At 35.2% G+C, this 19634-nt stretch overlaps 1 protein-coding gene across 1 annotated transcript in view; it reads right to left on the bottom strand.

The window, feature by feature from the left end:
• SEMA3D (semaphorin 3D) overlaps positions 1-19634 on the bottom strand; it is a 191521-nt gene that overhangs the window by 27950 nt on the left and 143937 nt on the right. Inside the window, exons 9-11 of the mRNA XM_006088678.3 lie at positions 11931-12045; positions 10606-10675; positions 7623-7767 (exon numbers count right to left, since the gene is read on the bottom strand). Coding sequence (XP_006088740.1) covers positions 7623-7767; positions 10606-10675; positions 11931-12045 — 330 coding nt within the window. The remainder of the gene's footprint in view (positions 1-7622; positions 7768-10605; positions 10676-11930; positions 12046-19634) is intronic.

The following is a 19634-nucleotide window of genomic DNA, read 5'->3' as shown; positions in this document are numbered from 1 at the left end:
GGCACCAGACAGCTGTTACAAGTTTTCTCCCCCTAATGCTTCAGGCTATTCTCTGCAGGTTGCAGTTTCCTTTTAAACAAGTCAGAGGAATGACTAACGTGAGGAAAGAATTGGCACAAGGAAAAAAACTAAACCAAGCTTTCATTTTTAGCAAACTGGGAAAAATAAACTACAATGCAAGAAAAGAATCTGATTTTTATTTATAAAGTAAAAAAAATGCGGATTTAATAGAGACCATCCTATTTCCAGCTTATTCATCTAAGAGTCAGTTTTTAACAACTATGGACAGGAAAGACCCTATAGTCAATATCAGAGACAGAAAGGCCAGGGGTACAAATAAAGAGGGACATTTCTCTCTCTCTCTCTCTCTCTCTCTCTCTCTCTCTCTCTCTCTCTAATATATTTTTATTGATTTAAGAGAGGAAGGGAGAGGGAGAGAGAGATAGAAAAATCAATGATGAGAGAGGATCATTGATCGGCTGCCTCCTGCAACTCCCCTACTGGGGTTCGAGCCTGCAACCCAAGCATATGCCCTTGACCAGAATCAAACCAGGGATCCTTCAGTCCACAGGCCGATGCTCTAACCACTGAGCCAAACCAGCTATGGCTCTCTCTCTCTCTCTTTTAAGGTTCCCTTTCCTTTAGAGGAATTGCGACACCAGAAAAAGGAAAACATTGTTGAATAGAGTAAGTAGTCTGGAGACCCTCATTGCAAAACTGAATGTTGGCTCTATGGAAAAGAAAGTTAAAATCAATTGCCTCTCATCATTTCCAAGAAACACAGCCTATATACACAGCTAAGGGAAATGAAAGTGATGCTTTGTCTTATGTCCTCTTCAATGTAACCAGTGTTAAGAACTTGGGATCAGGAGGCCCAGATTCTAGTCCTGCCTCTGATTCCCCTTCTAGAAGCAAAAACCTAAGAGGATTAGAATTAAAGATATTCTCAGTAATTTAGAGAAGTAATGACTAAGTAAAAGTTTGTCATTAAGTGGAAGGCCATGCAGTGAACAAATGTTGAGAAGAAAATGACACTGTGAATGTTTATATGATAGAGAGGCATCTAGGAGCCAGGGATGTATAAAATGAGACTTCCCTGCAGTTCTCCAAAGATTTTACATTAATTGGGAAAGTTTTACTTAAAACAAAGCAAAGCAAAGCAAACTACAAAATGTTAGCTATATTCCGCAGGTGCATAAATGAAAAGATAGCATGAGACACTGTGAGAAAATTCTTCCATATTTTTCAGTCCCTGTTGGTAAAATTATCACAGTATACCACCCCACAAGTCTAAAGGAAGTCTAGGAAACTTTTTTAAAAATTATGTATTTTTTTCTTTAGTCAGGGACACCTATATTTGCAAGTCAACCTTCAAACATCTCTTAGCTAGAATATAATCAAGAAAATCCTTATTTCATGGGGCCAGTCTACAACTCAGATCTAATTTAGGGGATTTAATGAAGACTTAAAATTCTGAGAATCATCAGGTCTCTAAGAACATGTCATTGTGCAAAAGCCAAATATTTTAGGAGGGTCGGGAGAGAAAACTGAGCACCCAGAGAGTTCTGGGACTTGTGGATTCCATGGTCATGTCAACCCCAGCCATTTCCAGGGTAGGTTGGAATTCATTAGCAATCATTCTAGTTGTAGGTTAAGCACCATTACTGATATCGACATATGATATCATTATTCTGTGATTCAATCCCTCCAGGATTTGCTTTGTTGAATAAAAAGTCATATTGAATAAAAAGTCATAAACTGGATTCAGTTAAGGCAACGATGAAAAAGAATGCCTTTCTAGAACATGTGGATATGCCAGCGCCCAGAGTTGGTCCATAGTAGCATATTTGGTATGATGAACTTTCCAGTGGACCTGGAATAAAAAAACTTTGTGATTTTTCAATGTCTTTTACAGTGTCAGAAAGTCTAATCCTGTGGTGGAAAATAGGACTATTATACATATCTACATCCACATCTTGAGTTTGGAAGATTTTATCTCATAGCAGAGGGACAATAGGGCCCTACTGTAAAGGGAGTAGAGTGTTTCTCCTTTACCTTTGATTTTCTCCAGAGAAAAACCCATGTGAAGAACTGTACTTCCTGTTTAGTGAAGATATGAAATGTTACACAGAGGGAGATATTTCATTATTTTAATTAGGTGGCAGCTGAAAAAAGTCACTTAAGATTGTTTTTGCAGTGGGTCAGTTAAATGAAATAGCTAATTGATTATGTAAATATGAATATAAAAAAGTATTTTTAATTTTTCTAGATATCTGCATTCCTAAAACAGATTTGGAGAGGGGAAATGTTTATACAGGGGCTGTTTGAGATTTAACAATTCTTACTCAAGTGTTTTACAGGATATTTTGATATTATTTTCTTCTTTTCTTACTAAAAAGACAAAGTTTTTCTGGGTATAAATTAGTAGTGAGAATTACAATGTGTTATCATTCACCAATGTACACAAAGTAAAATTAATTAAATCAAGTTGCAAAATTAAAAGATAGTACTTATAGCTATCTCACTTTGCTCCCTAGCAAAAATGGAGCCTCAGTTAGGAAATTCATGTGTATTTGATCTTTAAAAATAAAGTTTAACAGTAAAAGTAATAACTATTTGGGGGGGATGGAATTTGTTATTTTCACAAAATTAGAGTTTTATACATTGTCAAAAAATGGCACAATAATTCATAAGTAATGAAACATATTTCTTTAATATTTGAACTTCCAAAACAAGTACTTCCTACATTTTGGCTATTGTGAATAGTGTTGCAAGGAATAAGGGAGTGCTGATCTCTCTTCAAGATCCTGATTTCAATTGTTTTGAATAAAAATACCCAGAAGTGGGTGGCTGGATCATATAATTTTATTCCTAAGTTTTTGAGGAACCTTCATACTGAATGCGGAAACAGCCTAAATGTCCACTGATGTATGACTAGATAAAAACACACACAATGCGATAGATTTATACATATTCAGCCATAAAAAGGAAGATCCTGCAATATATGACAGCAGAGATGAACTGGGACACTATGCTAAGTTCAATAAGTAAGTCACAGAATGACAACTATTGCATGATCCCACCCATATAAGTTACCTAAAGTAGTCAAACTCATGGAAGCAAAGAATAGAGTTGTGATTTTTTTCCTCCCCAGGATCAGGGAAGGGAATAAAATGGAAACTTATTAATCAATGGACATAAAATTTCAGTTATGTAAGATGAATAAGTTATAGAGATCTACTGTGCCTATAGATAACAATACTGTGTTGTGCACTTCAAAATCTGTTAAGAAGGTAGATCTCACATTAAATGTTCTTCCCACAACCTCAAAATTTTAACTACTTTCTGCTCACCTTTTCAATAAGAGACTGGTTTAAGAACTGAAACTCACTTTTAAATAAACATTAAATACTTTGCATTTATGAATAAATCCTAAAAATTCCTTACCAAAACAGAATTAAATTACAGAGTATATCTTTTACAATAAATAAAATATCAAAAAAAGAAGAAATCTGCCTTTAAAAATCTTCCCCAAATAATGCATTATCTAGCATCCTGTTATTTTTGTCATGATCTCAGTTTGATTTCCACATCTGACCTGTGTTAGTCATTGTATGGCACATAATTCCGTATTTCATGTCACTTGGAGCTTCTCATTACCAAGACTCCCAGCACATTAATGCTTTACAAAGTCCATCAGAACAAAATATAGTTTGTTCAGACATGCTATTTGGACACCAGAGGGCAGAAGAATCCCTTGAAGTGAAGGAATTCTGTAAATACATCCTGTGCATCGGTGTGTTTCCAGGCTATTTAATTAACACTGTAGGGTAGTGTTATCATTGTAAGGCTAGGAGTTTAGGTTTGCCTTGTCACAGGAACTACATAGTTATGTCAGAAAAAAAAAAATAAAGTAGCTATGGCACCCTGAAAGTTGTAGTGTTTATTTACCCGAGTGGTAATGTCAACAGAAGTCACTCCTGGGAGAACAAGCTACAACTCAACCTTGTCAGCAAAATGGATGCAGAAAATATAAAAGCAAAGGTGGTTTGTAATAATCTATTTAAAATTTTTAGCTTGAGCAGAAAGTGGTTTTCAGGAAAGATTCTGACATTTCATAGAAAGCATATTATTCAGCAATATTTTTATTAAAGTGTAATATGTTCCCCTAATTACAAGTGCAATAGGAATATATAAAACGAATGACAATTGCAAAAAAATGGCTTCAAAACTTCATGATTATTTGTGCAGAGAACAGACCATTTCTCCCTGGAGAAACAATGCACGGTTTTGTTTGGTTGTTTGCCTTTATCATTTTGAAGGTGGAATGGCATGGAGATAACAGCATTTGAAGTTCCATAGATCTAAGTTGAATCACAGTCTCATCGCTTCATAAACTATGAGACTATGAGCTTCTTCTTATCCATAAAATATCTACATCATGTTGTTGTAAAGGTACTTATCCCTGTGTCTGGATCATGTTTAAGTATAGTTTTTGACTAAGTTTTTTGATCTGGAGATTTGTAGAAAATAAAAAGATTCATAGTTTTACTTAAACAAAAATGATCTAGTGAGAACAGTTTATGTTTTGAGTTTTCAACCTGTGTCCCATCATGTGGTGCTTCTTTTCTCATCGATGAAAACCCTTCTCACTGACGTGTATATTTTACTATGTGTGTGGGGGTCACATATTCATATTTCAGGGACGTGGCTGTGTCCGGAGGAGGGGAGTGACATGGCATATGAGGGGTCTTTATGCCTCCTGTGGCATTCATCGCTCTTTCAGGCAGGGGCAGGGAAGTGGTGACCATGACCCACCTCTGCAGCAACTCCAGCCCACACTATAACCAGAGCCTAATGTCATTGGAATGGTCATTTCAATTTCTTAATATCAAAAGAATCAACTGCTGCATATAGGTATGCAAATAATTTTCTGTAATTAATGTAAATGGTTTCAGTCTCAAATTCTTTTTCTTGTAACATCCAGATAATTAAAAATGCTTTTTCAAATGGCCTGAATGGTCATAGTCTTTTATTTAAAACAAACTCAGGTAGAAATAGCACAGAATGTGATAGTCTATGATACTTAACCCCAGAATCCTAGTATGATAAAACTTTCCCAGCCAGAGCTCTATGAATTTTAATCCTCTTCCTTACCCGCCCCCCCTGCCAATACATATAACATATTCATTATATATTACTAGGGGCCCAGTGCACAAATTTGTGCACCTTGAAAGGAACTATGGGCCGCAAGGCTGCAGTAGGCACAGAGGTGGGTCTCAGTCCATCCTCCGTGACCCAGCCCGGCCCCTCCAGCCACAGTCCCCACAGTCCCCTGTCTGCCTGCAGCCCTGTTCCCACCGTTGCCACTCCCATGCGCTGATGGCACCGCCCCGCTCACACCCACTGAAGGTGTGGAGTGATTGGGGCCAGCGCCAGCATCAGGTGTGAGCGGGGCCTGGTGCTGTCAGCAGGTCCGAGTGGAAGCTGCTGCCCCAATTGCCCCTCAGGAGCAGGGAGAGGTGGAGAAGCCGTCAGGGGAGATCAGGGCCAGCAGCTGCCGCTTGCACCTGCTGATGGTACCAAGCAATCAGGACTGGCACCAGGCACTGGCAGCGGGTGCAAGCAGGGCTGGCACTGTCAGCAGGTGTGAGCGCCGTGCAGGACCGTGGCACGCAGGAGCAAAGGATTTATAGTAACCAGCAGAGGCTCACCCTGATGGCAGCAACTGGCACCCCACCTTGGTCTGGTGCCCCCGCTCACCTGCTCCACCATCCTGCCACAGCCGATGCCTGCCATGTTCTGTTCACACCCCCTGGTGGCCAGTGCACATCATAGCGACCGGTTGTTTGGTTGTTCAGGTTGTTCTGCCTTTCGGTCTATTTGCATATTAGCCTTTTATTATATAGGAGGATATATACAGGGTATCCCAAAAATGTATACACATTTTAACAGCTCAATTTTGAAAATAGAATACATTTTAATAAACACTGCCTTTATAAGTATTCAAAGTATGGATATACATTTTTGGGGACACCCTATATGTGTGTTTATTCAGTAAAAGATCTTCCATGGAAAGGGAAAATAAATATATTTTAACATCAAAAGTTTCTCATCTAGTATCTTAGTACAGGACTAAGATCTCGGGCTCTGCCTCCTGAGTCTCTGGGTTTACATCTCAGCTGCAGCACTCACTAGCTTTGTGACCTTGGGCAGGACACTGCACCTGTTTGTGTCTGAGACTCCTCATCTGTAAATTAGCATTAATGATAACAGCACTTACTTCATAGACTCATTATGAAAATTAAGATTTGTAAAACCTTTAGAAGAGTGTTAATGCCCTGTGTTACTGTTACATATAAAAATAAAACGAGCAAGTACAGCTTTGATATACAAAGAAAATAAAGGGAATCATGAATATAATAAATTATTTGCAAAAGAAAAGTTGTTTCTACAAAAGTTGTGATTACCTAATAATCAGTCCAGAAACATCCCTGCAACATATTTATATTGAAGGATTATGAAAGGGAAATAGACATGGTTGTAAAGTGTGTTTCCCAGATTTAATTAGGTTACATAACAGGAAGATGAAAAGAAAATTCAGAAAGCCTGGCTACCAGCTGTTTCCCCTTTAGGAATGGACATATGAAAAAGAAAAATTCCGTAGAATTACACAGGTCAGGTCAACAATTTTTCTCAGAGATTTTGATGATGATTTTAGATCTCTTAGTAGGAATATTCATACTAAATCTCAAATGGAAAAAAAGGCATTTTTATTTATATCAGTTCAATATAATATTGAATATTCAATATATATTGAATTAGAACAATATAATATTGGTTCAATAACCAATCCTTAAATATTTACATAACAAACTGTTTTAAGCACATCAACAGTAAAACAGAAGCCTCCCATTTATAATGCATATACTGATTTTAAACTGCAATGGTTTTTTAGACAGATGCATAAAGTCTAAAACACATTTCTTATTTCATTTATGTTTTAAACACAATTTATAGTAATTGAATGGAATTTTGGACCCAGAATTCTCTAGGCCCTTTCCTATCTAACCTATGCATATTATTCCAAGGAGCAGCATTAAAAAAATAAATAAATAAAAAATAAAAAAAGATCAATGCATAACAAAAAAGGAGATAATTTGAATGAACGTTTTAAATTGATGTAGTTGTTTAAATGGGGACTCTAGCTACATATAGTGCTTTAGCTGGGGAATAAATACTTATTTGGCATTTCCTACTAATTTAGAATATTTGTCATTCTAGAACTAAATCATTTTGATGATTCTGCAGACTCATTGAGTCTATGTAAGTACTGTAAGTACTATGCAAGTATTATATAAGTACTACATTCTCAGCATAGTCTGCACTTTAAGATAGAGTCCATTGTTTCCTATATTACTCAAAATTCTTACTCAGAAGAAAAATGTTAAATTCCAGTAAAGGATGGAGATGTTAAAACATCACGTAAATAAATAATACTTATTTTTTTAAAAAACAACACAGTACTTATTGCTGTGGTGAAGGATGTAGTTTATTACAACATATTTAAAAAGAGAATATGGGCGTAAGAAAAGTACTTCATTATTAAGTTGAATACATACAGTGCCAGGTCGGGGATAAGGAATTCTTCCATCATACTGCACCCAGCGGTGGTCTGCGCTTTCCTTATGAGCATATGGGCCATTAAAAACCGCTCTGATGTCAGCCATGCTATACACACAAACAGCAGAGCCTTTGAAGATGGAGCTGAAAGAAAGCAACATGATTCAATCCACAGTTTCCTTCATTGGACACTCATTGAGCACAAATATGAGAGGTGCTGCAGACAAAATGTAGGTATGATCTCAAGGAGTTGATAGCCTGAATAAAGTGTATTAACAGTCATATCATGGGTCATTGCAGTAATCTAAGCAGCACACAGATAGGTACCCAATACTGGGCTGTCTGGTAAGTTTTCAGGGAGTAGGTGACATCTAAACCAACAATGCATAAATAAGAATTTCCTAGAAAAACTGGAGGATAGAAAGAAATACGTAGAAAAGAGTATTATATTTATCCACATGCTCTTAAATTTTATTTGAGGTTATTTCAGCATAATGCCCTCTAAAGAATTTAAAATGAAAGGTGCATTATTTACTTTTTTTTAAAAAAAGAAATAATCTAGACATGTAGTTAATAATGATGTGTCTGTTTTCTTAAGTTGAGTGAATGACCATAAATCCTGGCTATTTAATGTTTAATTAATTTAAATATGTTGAAACTGGGTCAAATGGGAGATCCATTTTTAATTTTTTGAGGAAACTCCATACTGTTTTCCATGGTGGACACAGTGAGTAGGGGGAGTGAGGGCATGTGCTGAGGGGGTGGGGGGAGCAGGAACGAGCGGGAAGAGGTCAATGGGGGAAAAGGATTCATATGTAATACTTTAAACAATAAAGAATTTTTAAAAAATGTTGAAACAATCTTTTTTGCTCCTTCTTGTATTTGAGTTTACATGTGAATCTTATCTGATGCTTAAAATTAAACTTAATTACACAGAGTTGGAGCACATGTAATTAAGAGGCAGAAAAGCTCCATGGAAATTTGACACAGTTTTGCCAACTAATGATGAAAACTGTTAACACGGCCATCAGATGTTCTGTTTTTGATTTATTTCTGGAAAATAAAGTACATTTTCTCTGAGTCTAAAACTTTCAATGATTGCTGTTCTAAAATACAAGATCACCCTTTATGATCGAAGAGGCATATCATCTCAGTGCTACAAAAATGAGCTAAAGATTCTCTGAGCAGGAAGAACTCACTCATTAATATTCTTGGAATGACGTTAATGGGAAACATTGGGAGCTGACAGTAAACAGGCATCTGGGAGAAAACTAGCTGCTAAGAAGAGAGATGTTCCCATAAAAATCACATGACTAGCCTATGATATTTTAAAGGGATGATGCATCATGCTTAATGCCATTGCTATTGTTGCAGATTAATTACATCTTCTCATTGGACGAAGGCTGTGACTTGCATCTCAATATGACCACAGTCTTCAGGGTGGCATTAAAAATAAGATAATAAAGTGCACCAAGAACAAAGAGCTACCTTTTAACTTTGCATTTAAGTCTGGGTGGGCAGAACCTTGGTAGGAGGAAAAGAGAACTATCTTGGGGCTACACCACCCTGGCACATATCTATGCCTTGTGTGTGGAACACACAGCGACTTCAAAGGCAGTTCTGTGAATGAAGAGATGCCAAGAGCCTAGGGCTGAGATACTTAACTTGAGTAACTACAGGCACTTGCTCTTCTTGCACCTTGTAGTTCAGACATAAATTAGCAGGAAAATGGAGCAGAAAACAGTAGCTTCTTAGGATATCTTCTTTATTCTTACATTTAAATGTTCACATGTAATATCATATAATGAATCAACAAGTATGTTTTCTGGTATATTCTGAACCAACAATACATTTTAGTTTATACATAAGGTATAATGTATATGTAAGTGAGGATAATGCCACAGAAATGAAATTATAATTTGCCTGCAAAATATCTTAATAATTTAATCAGAAGGAGGCAGTAAGACCATTTTTCTAATACCCATAGCAATACTGCCAATTTCTCCAATAATAATATCAATATACATTGATAAAGATTGATAGTGTAGCTGTGGAAAAAATGCAAAGTATTTCATAGAATATACTGTAAACAGTAATATATGGTATAGTTTGAACATGGCCCAATGTAAGTTACTGAATTAAATACAATTAATACTCAATAAAATAAAGTAGTGTCCATATATTCTTTAAGAAAGCTTCATGGGTGCAAGAGAAACTTTTAAGGAAGTCACAAGATTCAATGACAAGTACCAGACAGTAGTATGCATAAAGAAGGAAATAATACAGGATGACAATTAGGAAATGACCTTTAGTTCTAGTCCCATTTTTACTACTAATTGGCTCCTCTTTTATGGCAAGTATACAAACTTCCTTTGCCTATATTAGTAGAGCAGTGATGGTATGGTGATAATGGCAGCCAAACTCCCATCTTCCTAGGGTAATGAGGAGGTGCATATAAGATAGCATGTGATGACATTTTAAACGTCAAGAGTGTCCCATCTCTTATTTAGAGCTTAGCCACAAAACTGAGACATGTAGTTCTTTAGTATTACTACCTCTATGTCACACAACTTGAAATGTTTATTATGATTAGTATATGCATATGTCTTTGTACCCAGTCTTTTTAGTCTGAGAATTTAGCTCACAGATATACCTGCTCACAGAGGAATTGGCATATGCACAAGTTTAGTCACTGAGGCATTATGCATACTAGCAAAGGACTGGAAACAATGGAACTATCTATGTACAGGGGACTGTTGAAATAAACTGTGAAAAATGACACGGAGGACACTCTACTGGGGTAAAAAGAACAGAGAAACACTGTATGTGTTGACATTAAAAGATTTATAGGAAACATGAGGTTGAAAAGGAAAAGGAAAAAATGTGTATTTTTTCACACGAAAGGGACAAAACATATAACTGTATTTTCTTACTTATACATAACAATTATCTAGAAGAATTACAAGCATTTTCTTAACTTACCTGGTTGTGGTAAAGACTCCATATACTACAGGGTTTCTTTCATCTCTTGTGGGGAGTAAGTATATGTCTTCTATTAGTGGGGAAAAAATAATGATTCACTATATTTTTAGTTTTTGAGTTAACATGTTTGCTTTTAATAATACAACATTTCTGAAACTCTAAACAGTATGTAAAATGAAGGTAACAGTGAAAGTCATTACATTACTACACGAGAAAGTAAGGGTAAAAGACTGGCTTTCTTACTAGCTATGTGACGTGGAATCGGACATTTCACCTCTTAGGTGTTACTTCCACCACCTATAAATGGAATGGTTTGCTTGATAATCTCCATCGCTATTTCCAATTAGGAGTATGTGATTTGACATAGAAATTAAAAACATAGGCTATTTTTATCCACCACTGTAAAAAGTGTTGTCCTGTTATTATGTCAACTTATTAGTGACTGAATTACCTATTTGGTAAATGTCTGAAAATAGCTGCACAAATTAATTGTGTGGTATTGCTTGTGTAATTACTTGTGCAACATTGATACTAAAGCATGTGTAAAAAATATTTTAAAAGATTATTTGAGATGTGAGCATGCTTATAGTCAACATTAGAGATCATCCATGAATACTGAATATATACTTTAACACTATAAATACAGTCCTGACAAAATCATCAATGATACAACCTTTTTTATATTGCCAACAAAGACAAATTCAAGAAGATAAAAGCTCATAATGCTAAATTTATATGAAACTGAAAAAGTTTCTTCTCGTATTAGCGTTGAGAGGAGTAAAGAGGGAGAATGAAAGAAAGAAGCTGTCCAACGCTTCTCTAAGTATTATTATTATTATTTAATTTTTTAAAAAATTTACCGTTATTGTTGAAAGTATTACAGATGTTCCCCTTCCCCTCCCCCCTCCCTTTTAAAAAATTTTATTATTTTTATTAACAAGTTGGAGGGACAGAGTTCACCAAATCTCCTATGCTCTCCAGCAGGGGGCATCCACAGAATAAGGAACCCAAGGTCTTTCTACCTATAGACAGAGAGTGGCTCCTTCCAAAGTGAAAGGCTACATGGATAGTGCATGGGCATTGTAGTCCCAGGGCTACAATGTCTCTTGCTGTAGTTTTGTTTCCCTCTTAACTTTGAGGAAGAATTTTTCATTACAGACCTAGAGCATATCTGTGTTCTCTATATGTGCAAATTTAGTTAGAACCACTCCTTCAAGTTGTACTGGGCTATATAATCGGGCAGTTGGGGATAAAATAAAATCAATGCTGAATTAATTAGGCAATAAGACCTTTTTTTTTTTTAAGAAAAATGAAACGTGACTTACGAAGTTCATCAAAATGAGTATCTGCCCCATCACTTCCAGGAATTGAGCAAATCAATCTGGCCTTAAGAAAAGTTGTCCACTTGTTTATCAGGCTGCGTTGTCCTCCTACATCATTCTAACAAAACAAAAAAAAGAGAATGAAATAAAGATACAGATTTACCATCATGAGTCTATCACCAACTAAAAATGGTGGTGATGACAGGCAGTGTCTATTATATTAATGTCATTGCTTATAAAGACAGAGAGCCTACATATTCCAGTCTTTGAACTTTCAAATGAGGGAAAAGAGAAGAGGTCAATGGGGGTGGGGGAAGGGTACATATGTAATACTTTCAACAATAAAAATTTAAAATAAATAAATAAAGAAAGAAAGAAAGAAAGAAAAACTAAGAAAAAAGAAAAGACCGTTTTGTCCCCCAGCATTAAATGCTTTTCTCATGGCTAAATGAATTCAATGTAAGGAGCACACCTCTACTGAATGAGTAGATACATGGAAGGCACAAGTAAATAAGGCAGGCTTGGAATCGACTCCCATCTCTGCCAATTCTTGCTCAATGACCTACTGAAAACTGTTTTCTCATAGATAAAATTTAATTAATGCTTTGAGATAGGGTTATTTTGATGACTAAATGACAAATGTGTTAAGTGTTTAAGTGTATTAAACTTGTATAAATGCTAGCACAGACTTGTATATTATGTATATGATTTAGGTCAATATTTGCATCTTTAGAAATATGCTTCGGTATAGATTAAAAAAATCTTCTCCAAATTTACTGCCCTACTAATTAAACTCCAAGGCAACATAAACATATACATATTAAAGCAATCTTGATTTTCCATATTTTATTTTACTCTGGATTATTTCATGAAAATGCTTTTTAGACATTTAGTAAAATATAAGCATTTAAATCAATTAAATGGAATAAACAGGTGTATGTATGTTACATGCCATGAGTCAGCTCCAACTCCTGGTGGCCCTACGAGTGAGTGATGTCTACAAAGTCCTGTCCTTAGCAGCCCTGTCCAGCTCCTGTAGACTCGTGCCTATGGCTTTTTTTATAGAGTTATTCCATCTCCCATTTGGTCTTCCTCCTTTCCTGCTGCCTTCTACTTCCCCCAGTATTATTGTCTTTACTAAAGAACTCTGCTTCCTCATGATGAGCCCAACATAAGACAATGCCGTAGGACCCACTTGTTTCTTTCTGGCATTTCAGGCTATCAGTAGAGCTCTCCTCCAACACCATATTTCAAATGAAGTTTGGTGTGTTTTTGCCTATTAGCTTTAAAATGGACCCTTGTCTGAAACCTTTGCCTATAGGAAACTATTTTCACTCTGAATTTTGTCCTGTCCACAATGCAGGTTACACATCAGGATAATCAAATGCTGAGGCACACCCATTTCTTTTAGAGCATCCCATAGTTTCTCACGATTCACACAGTCAAAGGCTTTACTGTAGTCTATAATGCATAGACCAATCTTCTTCTGAAATTCTTTGTAGCATTTCATATCTAAAAAATGCTTACAACTAGAGTACCCCTTCCTTTTCTGAATCCAGCTTGCACGGCTGGCATTTCTTGTTCCATATAAGGTAGAAGTTTTCGTTGCATCACCTTGAGGATCACTTTACTTGTGCAGGAAATTACAGTAATGGTCCTAAGAGTTACTAGACTCCTCGGCATCTCTTTTCTTCAAAATGGGGATATGTTTTGAATATTTCCAGTTCTTAGGCCATTGCTTTGTTTTCCACATTTCTGGACATTTTCTTGTTACGATTTTGATAAAGTGGCTTGAAATCATTGTATTGGTATCCCATCTAACCCTGATGATTTACTTCTTCCTAATATTTTCAGGGTGGTTTTCACTTCTCTTTCTAGAATTACAGGTTCTTCCTCATAAAAATCTTCAGAGGTATGCATCATTCTTTGTCTTTTCTGTATGGATTTTCAGTACACCTTCCACCTTCCCTTTATTTTCTCCTGTTCTGGCAATGCACTTTCTTGTGGGCATTTAGCATTCCCAGTTTAGGTTTGATTTTATTTTTCATTTCTTGAATTTTCTGATAGAGAGCTCTTATTTTTATTTTATTTTTTTGTTGTTGTTGTCTTCTATCTCCTTGCATTGACTACTGTACTAGTTTTCTTTATCTCTACATGACAGCAATTGAAAAACTGTGTTCAGAACTCTAAGACTGCTTATGTCACTTGTCACTCTTGTCTGATTTTAATAATTTGTAGTGTTTCTTCTGTCATCCAACCAAATACAATTAAACTATTGAGTAATCCACCATAAAAAGATATACTTACTATTTCTAATTTAATATGTCCTTATGAACACCAAATTAATATGATTTTTTTTGTTTGACTCAACTAGATCTGCTATGCTTATAATAAATAAAATGAGACTGTTTCACATTTTAAATACTAGTATATTAAGCCCTGAATTTTCATCTCCAAAAGTTACTTTTGGGGCCACTATTTCCATTGATGTATTTACCTTTAAATATAAACTCTATAAAAAGGTCTATCCTTCATGTAATCTATGATCTGTAAAGTTAATACAAACTTCACTGTCAAATTTCTAGGCTGTACATTTAGGAGCTGCCTGCCCAATGTTTCTTTCATCTTTGAAAGTTAAATTAAATTACAGAAAAGAATCTGAATGACTACTTCAAACAGGGGAATTGAAACTCATATAAATAGCTGCTATTCTTGAAGAAAATGGGAGGAGGAGGGAGAGATCCCTTTTAGTGTTAACATGGGTAATACGAACATGCGATTTTTAAGATGATATAATGACAGTAACAAAGCAAATCTCAGAAACCTCTTTGGTTTGGGGGAAATTTAAGAAGGCAATTAAGACCGAGAGGACTGGAGACCCTAGTTATCTTTATAGCTTTAGTACCTAACACCATGACACCCAGAGTTAATCACATTTTACATCCCTCTGAACAACAGAATCATTTAAAGCAATATCTCTGTATAATTATTACTTAACAATTACATTTTATTGAATTGTCCTTTAGGGTTGTAACAAATAATTTAAAAAATAATAATTTTGAAATTTAAAGATGACCAAGTGAAATAAAATATTTCATTCATGAACTAAAATTCACACTTAACAAACAAGATACCACACCTCACAGACTGCTCTATGTCTCACTGTTTTAAAATTTGAATGATTCCAAGTCATTGGGAACTTGCTTTTAGAACATGTGTGCAGCTGAGTTTATGTGTGTTGGAGGCTAACTATACAGGTATGTGTACATATACATAATAGAAACATGATGGTAAGCACAGCAGTTATTTAGATCTTGGACAAACAAAAACCTTTTATAGCAGTTGTATTTTGACCCCGCTACTGTTTAGAATGGCTGACACATGGTGATAACAAGAAGAAAAATAACATCTAGTTGGTTTTCTAATAATTTTTAATTCTCACCAGAAAATGTACTTTCTTATTCCTTTTACCCAACATCTACTCCAGATGTGTCACTAACACCCTGCTTGCCAGGTGTTTAGTAAATATGCTTAATAATTAGTGACTAAAAATACAAGATAAAATTAATGAAAGTCTTTCGGAAAGTATAGAATAAACTATAGATAAATGCCAAAGAATTTGAATCTCCTTTGAATCTTATTTTTAGTGGGAAGCTGAGGACAGGCTTCATTGAAGAATTAGATGTAATACCATCTTTAAAATGATAGGTAGGTTCAGACATGCAGAGATCAGTTCAGGCAATAGTCTAAGTGCTGGAAACTAGGGGGAAAGGACAATAGGTGGGGTGATTCATTAGATATATGGAGAACCAGGACAAGTTTGGTTTAGATGACGAATGGGATACTTTGAAATAGTGGAGGACATGTTATAAAAGTAAATCAGGGTAAGATCAAGGAAGGCCTTCATACCAGGCAAAGCATCCATATGTTATTTAGTATACAATGAAGAATTACTAAAAGATTTGGTATTAACAAAGAAGCAAAATAAGAGTTTTCTTTTAAGAAAATAAATACAAAATATATTGTATATAATAACTTTCTCAAAATGTGTATAATTGCTCTTAAAATTATATTTTGTATAAGGTGTTTCTATTAATTATCATTGCTCAATAATAAAAATAATCTGTGTATCAGCTAGCTATTGGATGATGTCATATGTCTGCAGATGTGAAGGCAGATTTATCTACATATGATTGTTATTGTTAATGCTAATATCCTCAGGACATTTAATAAATATAAATCCAGATGTCAACATAAATGAGGAAATATTGATGCTTCCTCCTAACCTAATGTAATTACGAATCGTGTGTCAATGTATAGCAGTATTCCAGTGAGAAAATATATTATCTGGAATTATTCAAAAAGAAATGTATTTTTAAATGATTTTAAAAATACAAGGTAAGTTATCTCCTCATCTTTCACATGACCCTTGATTTATAACATGTTATATTCACACACCAAGCCTTTATGTATTTTTTTTTTCAGCAGAGCCCTAGGTATACTAAGCAGAGCTCTAGTTAAAACCTTTCTATTTTAATGTATTCTTCTTACATACTTAGATATTTATTAAATTTTAATTGTCTAATTGTATATTTTGAGAGAGTCAGCAATGTGTACCAAAAATAGTGTTGATTCAATTTATATATAAAGAAATATATAACTATCACAAATATAATTCCAGGAACTATGTTTGGCTTACTGCTTTACCACAGCACAGAGGGTTGCTCAGATTATTTTGCTAAATTAATAGCTAGCTTGAATATTTGTTTGAGGACATTCCTTTAAAAGGTGTACACGTCACTACTTAATCATAAAAAGGATCAGTCACATTCTTCCTTTTATTAGATAAAAGTGACAATGAAGACCATTTTATTCGATAAAAATGACAATAAAGGTCCATTTTCAAATACTGCCCCTCTTTCTAACTGCAATTATCATCCATATTTAAGACAGACCGCGAAAAAATTCTAACTATTCTGCTAGCTCCAAATTTGTTGGACAGAAAAGGAATTTATACCATACTTGCATAGTTTTTAACCTGACAAATGGAAATTGCAATCCTTTAAACAAAAGAATCTTCAAATATCCTTGCCCTACCCAACAAGCCGAATTCCCTGGCCCCTCAGGAATAAAAGGATTTTAAAAAATCCAGGTCAAAGATGAAAGCCACCTGCTGTCAGCAAGGAAACAAGTATAGTTTCTGGGATAATAGCTCTCAGCAATGGATTATAAGCATTTAATGACTGGATAGTAATTCTTACAGACATCCAGAAGCCTGACCTGGATGGCAAAGTTCAGTTCACAAGGAGTTGTATTTCTCCTGCAGGGAAGTGTCAGTGGCTGACTTTGTTGATCAGCTCTCAGTCCCTGGATTTGTTTGCAAATCCACACAATCCTCCTTGAGAACTTTAAGCCCACAAGAGGGCTGAAAGGGAGGCAACCACTTTTGTATTAAAGTGTCACCTCCTTGCTTATTTGTGTGAAGTTCTAAAGAACACAACCTCTCACTAACACAATAGATTTATTATTGAGATGTCAGAATCAGCAGCTTTTAGTCACCCTTCACTCCTACACGTCTCCACTCTATTTATCACAGCTTCTTTGTGGTCTGATTGCCAAAGCCTTGACATCCTCTACACAAAGATGCAGATGAAAGTAACAAAGAAATTAAGTGTAAACAAGCCCAAACACATGGGTTCAGTCTGGGTGGTGAGTGCAGAAGGTCCTTGTTTTCTTATTCCCTATAGCTTCTGATATTCTGATATGCTTGATATCTATCTATCTATCTATCTATCTATCTATCTATATATTTAATTTTAAAGTGATTAATATAAAAGATAAGAAAAAAGTTAAAATGAAACAAAACACAATCTACTATCTTTTAGCAACTGTAAAATATAGTATTTCTGAGTCATTTGGGTGATGACTGCCATGTTATGAAATTCTATGATCTTGTAATCACAGTAACTGTTAAAGGGTAGAGTAGTCATGAGGCAGGTTGCTAGTGATTCCATTTTCCTTCCACTGTCCCAGCAAATGCACGTCCCTATAAATCTTACATAGCCATGAGTAGCTACAAGCTGTCACACATGAACTCTTATTGAGTGTGTCTTTTGACCTTAGGGTCACTATGCTGGGTTCATCTGTTAAACACGATTTTGTCTACGTGCCCCATCCTCTTTGAGGGTCTCTCAGCACTTTATAAATATTGTCATTTTCACCAGCATATTGGGAAACAGAAGCTTGTGGAAATGTAATGATGGACTATCAGCTCCAATGCTCTTAAATACTGATGATTTTATAAATCAGTGAAATCTCCAAGATATTTGTGAACATGTATTCTATTAGAATATAGATGTGTGTTCAGAAATTTGTAACCATACTGATGAGTTGAAGGATACCAGGCTTTTCTTATCAATAAACATCGGAGAATGACATACAGTAAGCACTTTTAAAAAATGGTTTGATGCTAGAGTCAGAGGTTATAAATTCTCCTTTGCTTAAAGTTTAGTTCTTTTGCCTAATGCTGCTCATCTGCATCTTTGTGCAGGAATATCCTGAAACACTTTGAAAACCGTGCTCTAAGCATCTTTTGTGCACCTTCTCCCCAGGATAACCCATCAATAACATTTAATCTCAGAGTATAACACATCAATAACATTTAATCTTAGAGATTTTAACTTGAACTAACTCTGCCCACCTTCTTTTGAAGTGTGACCTAAATACTAGAGTAATCTAAATCAATAAAATAGTGTTTGTTTTCATAACTGAAACAGTCACACTGAGGCAAACACACAGTTGATCCTTTTTAAAATTCAACAAATAAGATTGGGGCGATTTAATACTCTTGTGTTTTCAATGTTATTATTTCACTACGTCATTCATATGCTTATCTGATATGCCACTTATAATAACAGCTGTACCTGGCTGGTCTTAAATAGTCTAGTGTTGACATATGCCTTCAAATTGCCTAAAGACCCAGTTGCACCAGGAAATATTGGAGATATGATCAAGCGACTGACATGTCAGAGCAATTGTCCAATTTACTATTCTCTGTACTGCCTCAATCTTCATTGAGTTTTTTCTAGGGATATATTTTATAATCTTTGTAAACTTAATATGGATGGTCTACTCTATGGTGTATGTAAGTAAATAATAGTAATAATAATAATCTAAACACAGGATGGCCTATTTAAAAACTTGAAATTATGATCATGTGTGAGAGAAATAATAAGTAAAACCTGGGATGAAATCTCAAGAGCCTCGTTAGAAGGGCAGTCCATATACTATACTAAAATAGATGATTATACTGAGAGGAAAAACTTAAATGAGGATATTTTAATATGTTTATTGAATTAATGAAAGATAGTGAATTACACCCACTGAATAAAATCACAGTCAAAAATGTTGCATTTTCCTTTTCAGCCTATGAGTCTTCTTTGCAATATGCTATAACAGTATCATGTCACTGTTTCATTGAGATGCCAAAAAAAGTTCTGACCACTAAAATATAAAAGCAAAAATAAAAACATATATATAAAGTCTTCTACTTCGTCTTCTAATAACCTTGAAATACCTTAATAGAAAAACACACACACAACTATACAAACTGAGACATCGCAGACAAAGGAGAGAAGAAAAAGCACGCAAAAGACTTGTGTGGCAGGTATTCAATGCAGTGGTTTTCAAAGCAATCAGCTCTGTGGA

The sequence above is a fragment of the Myotis lucifugus genome, unplaced genomic scaffold (genome assembly GCF_000147115.1).
Source record: "Myotis lucifugus unplaced genomic scaffold, Myoluc2.0 scaffold_51, whole genome shotgun sequence".
Lineage (NCBI taxonomy): Eukaryota > Metazoa > Chordata > Mammalia > Chiroptera > Vespertilionidae > Myotis > Myotis lucifugus.
The sequence above is the reverse complement of the archived record's forward strand: the minus strand, read 5'-3'. Positions and strand labels throughout refer to the sequence as shown.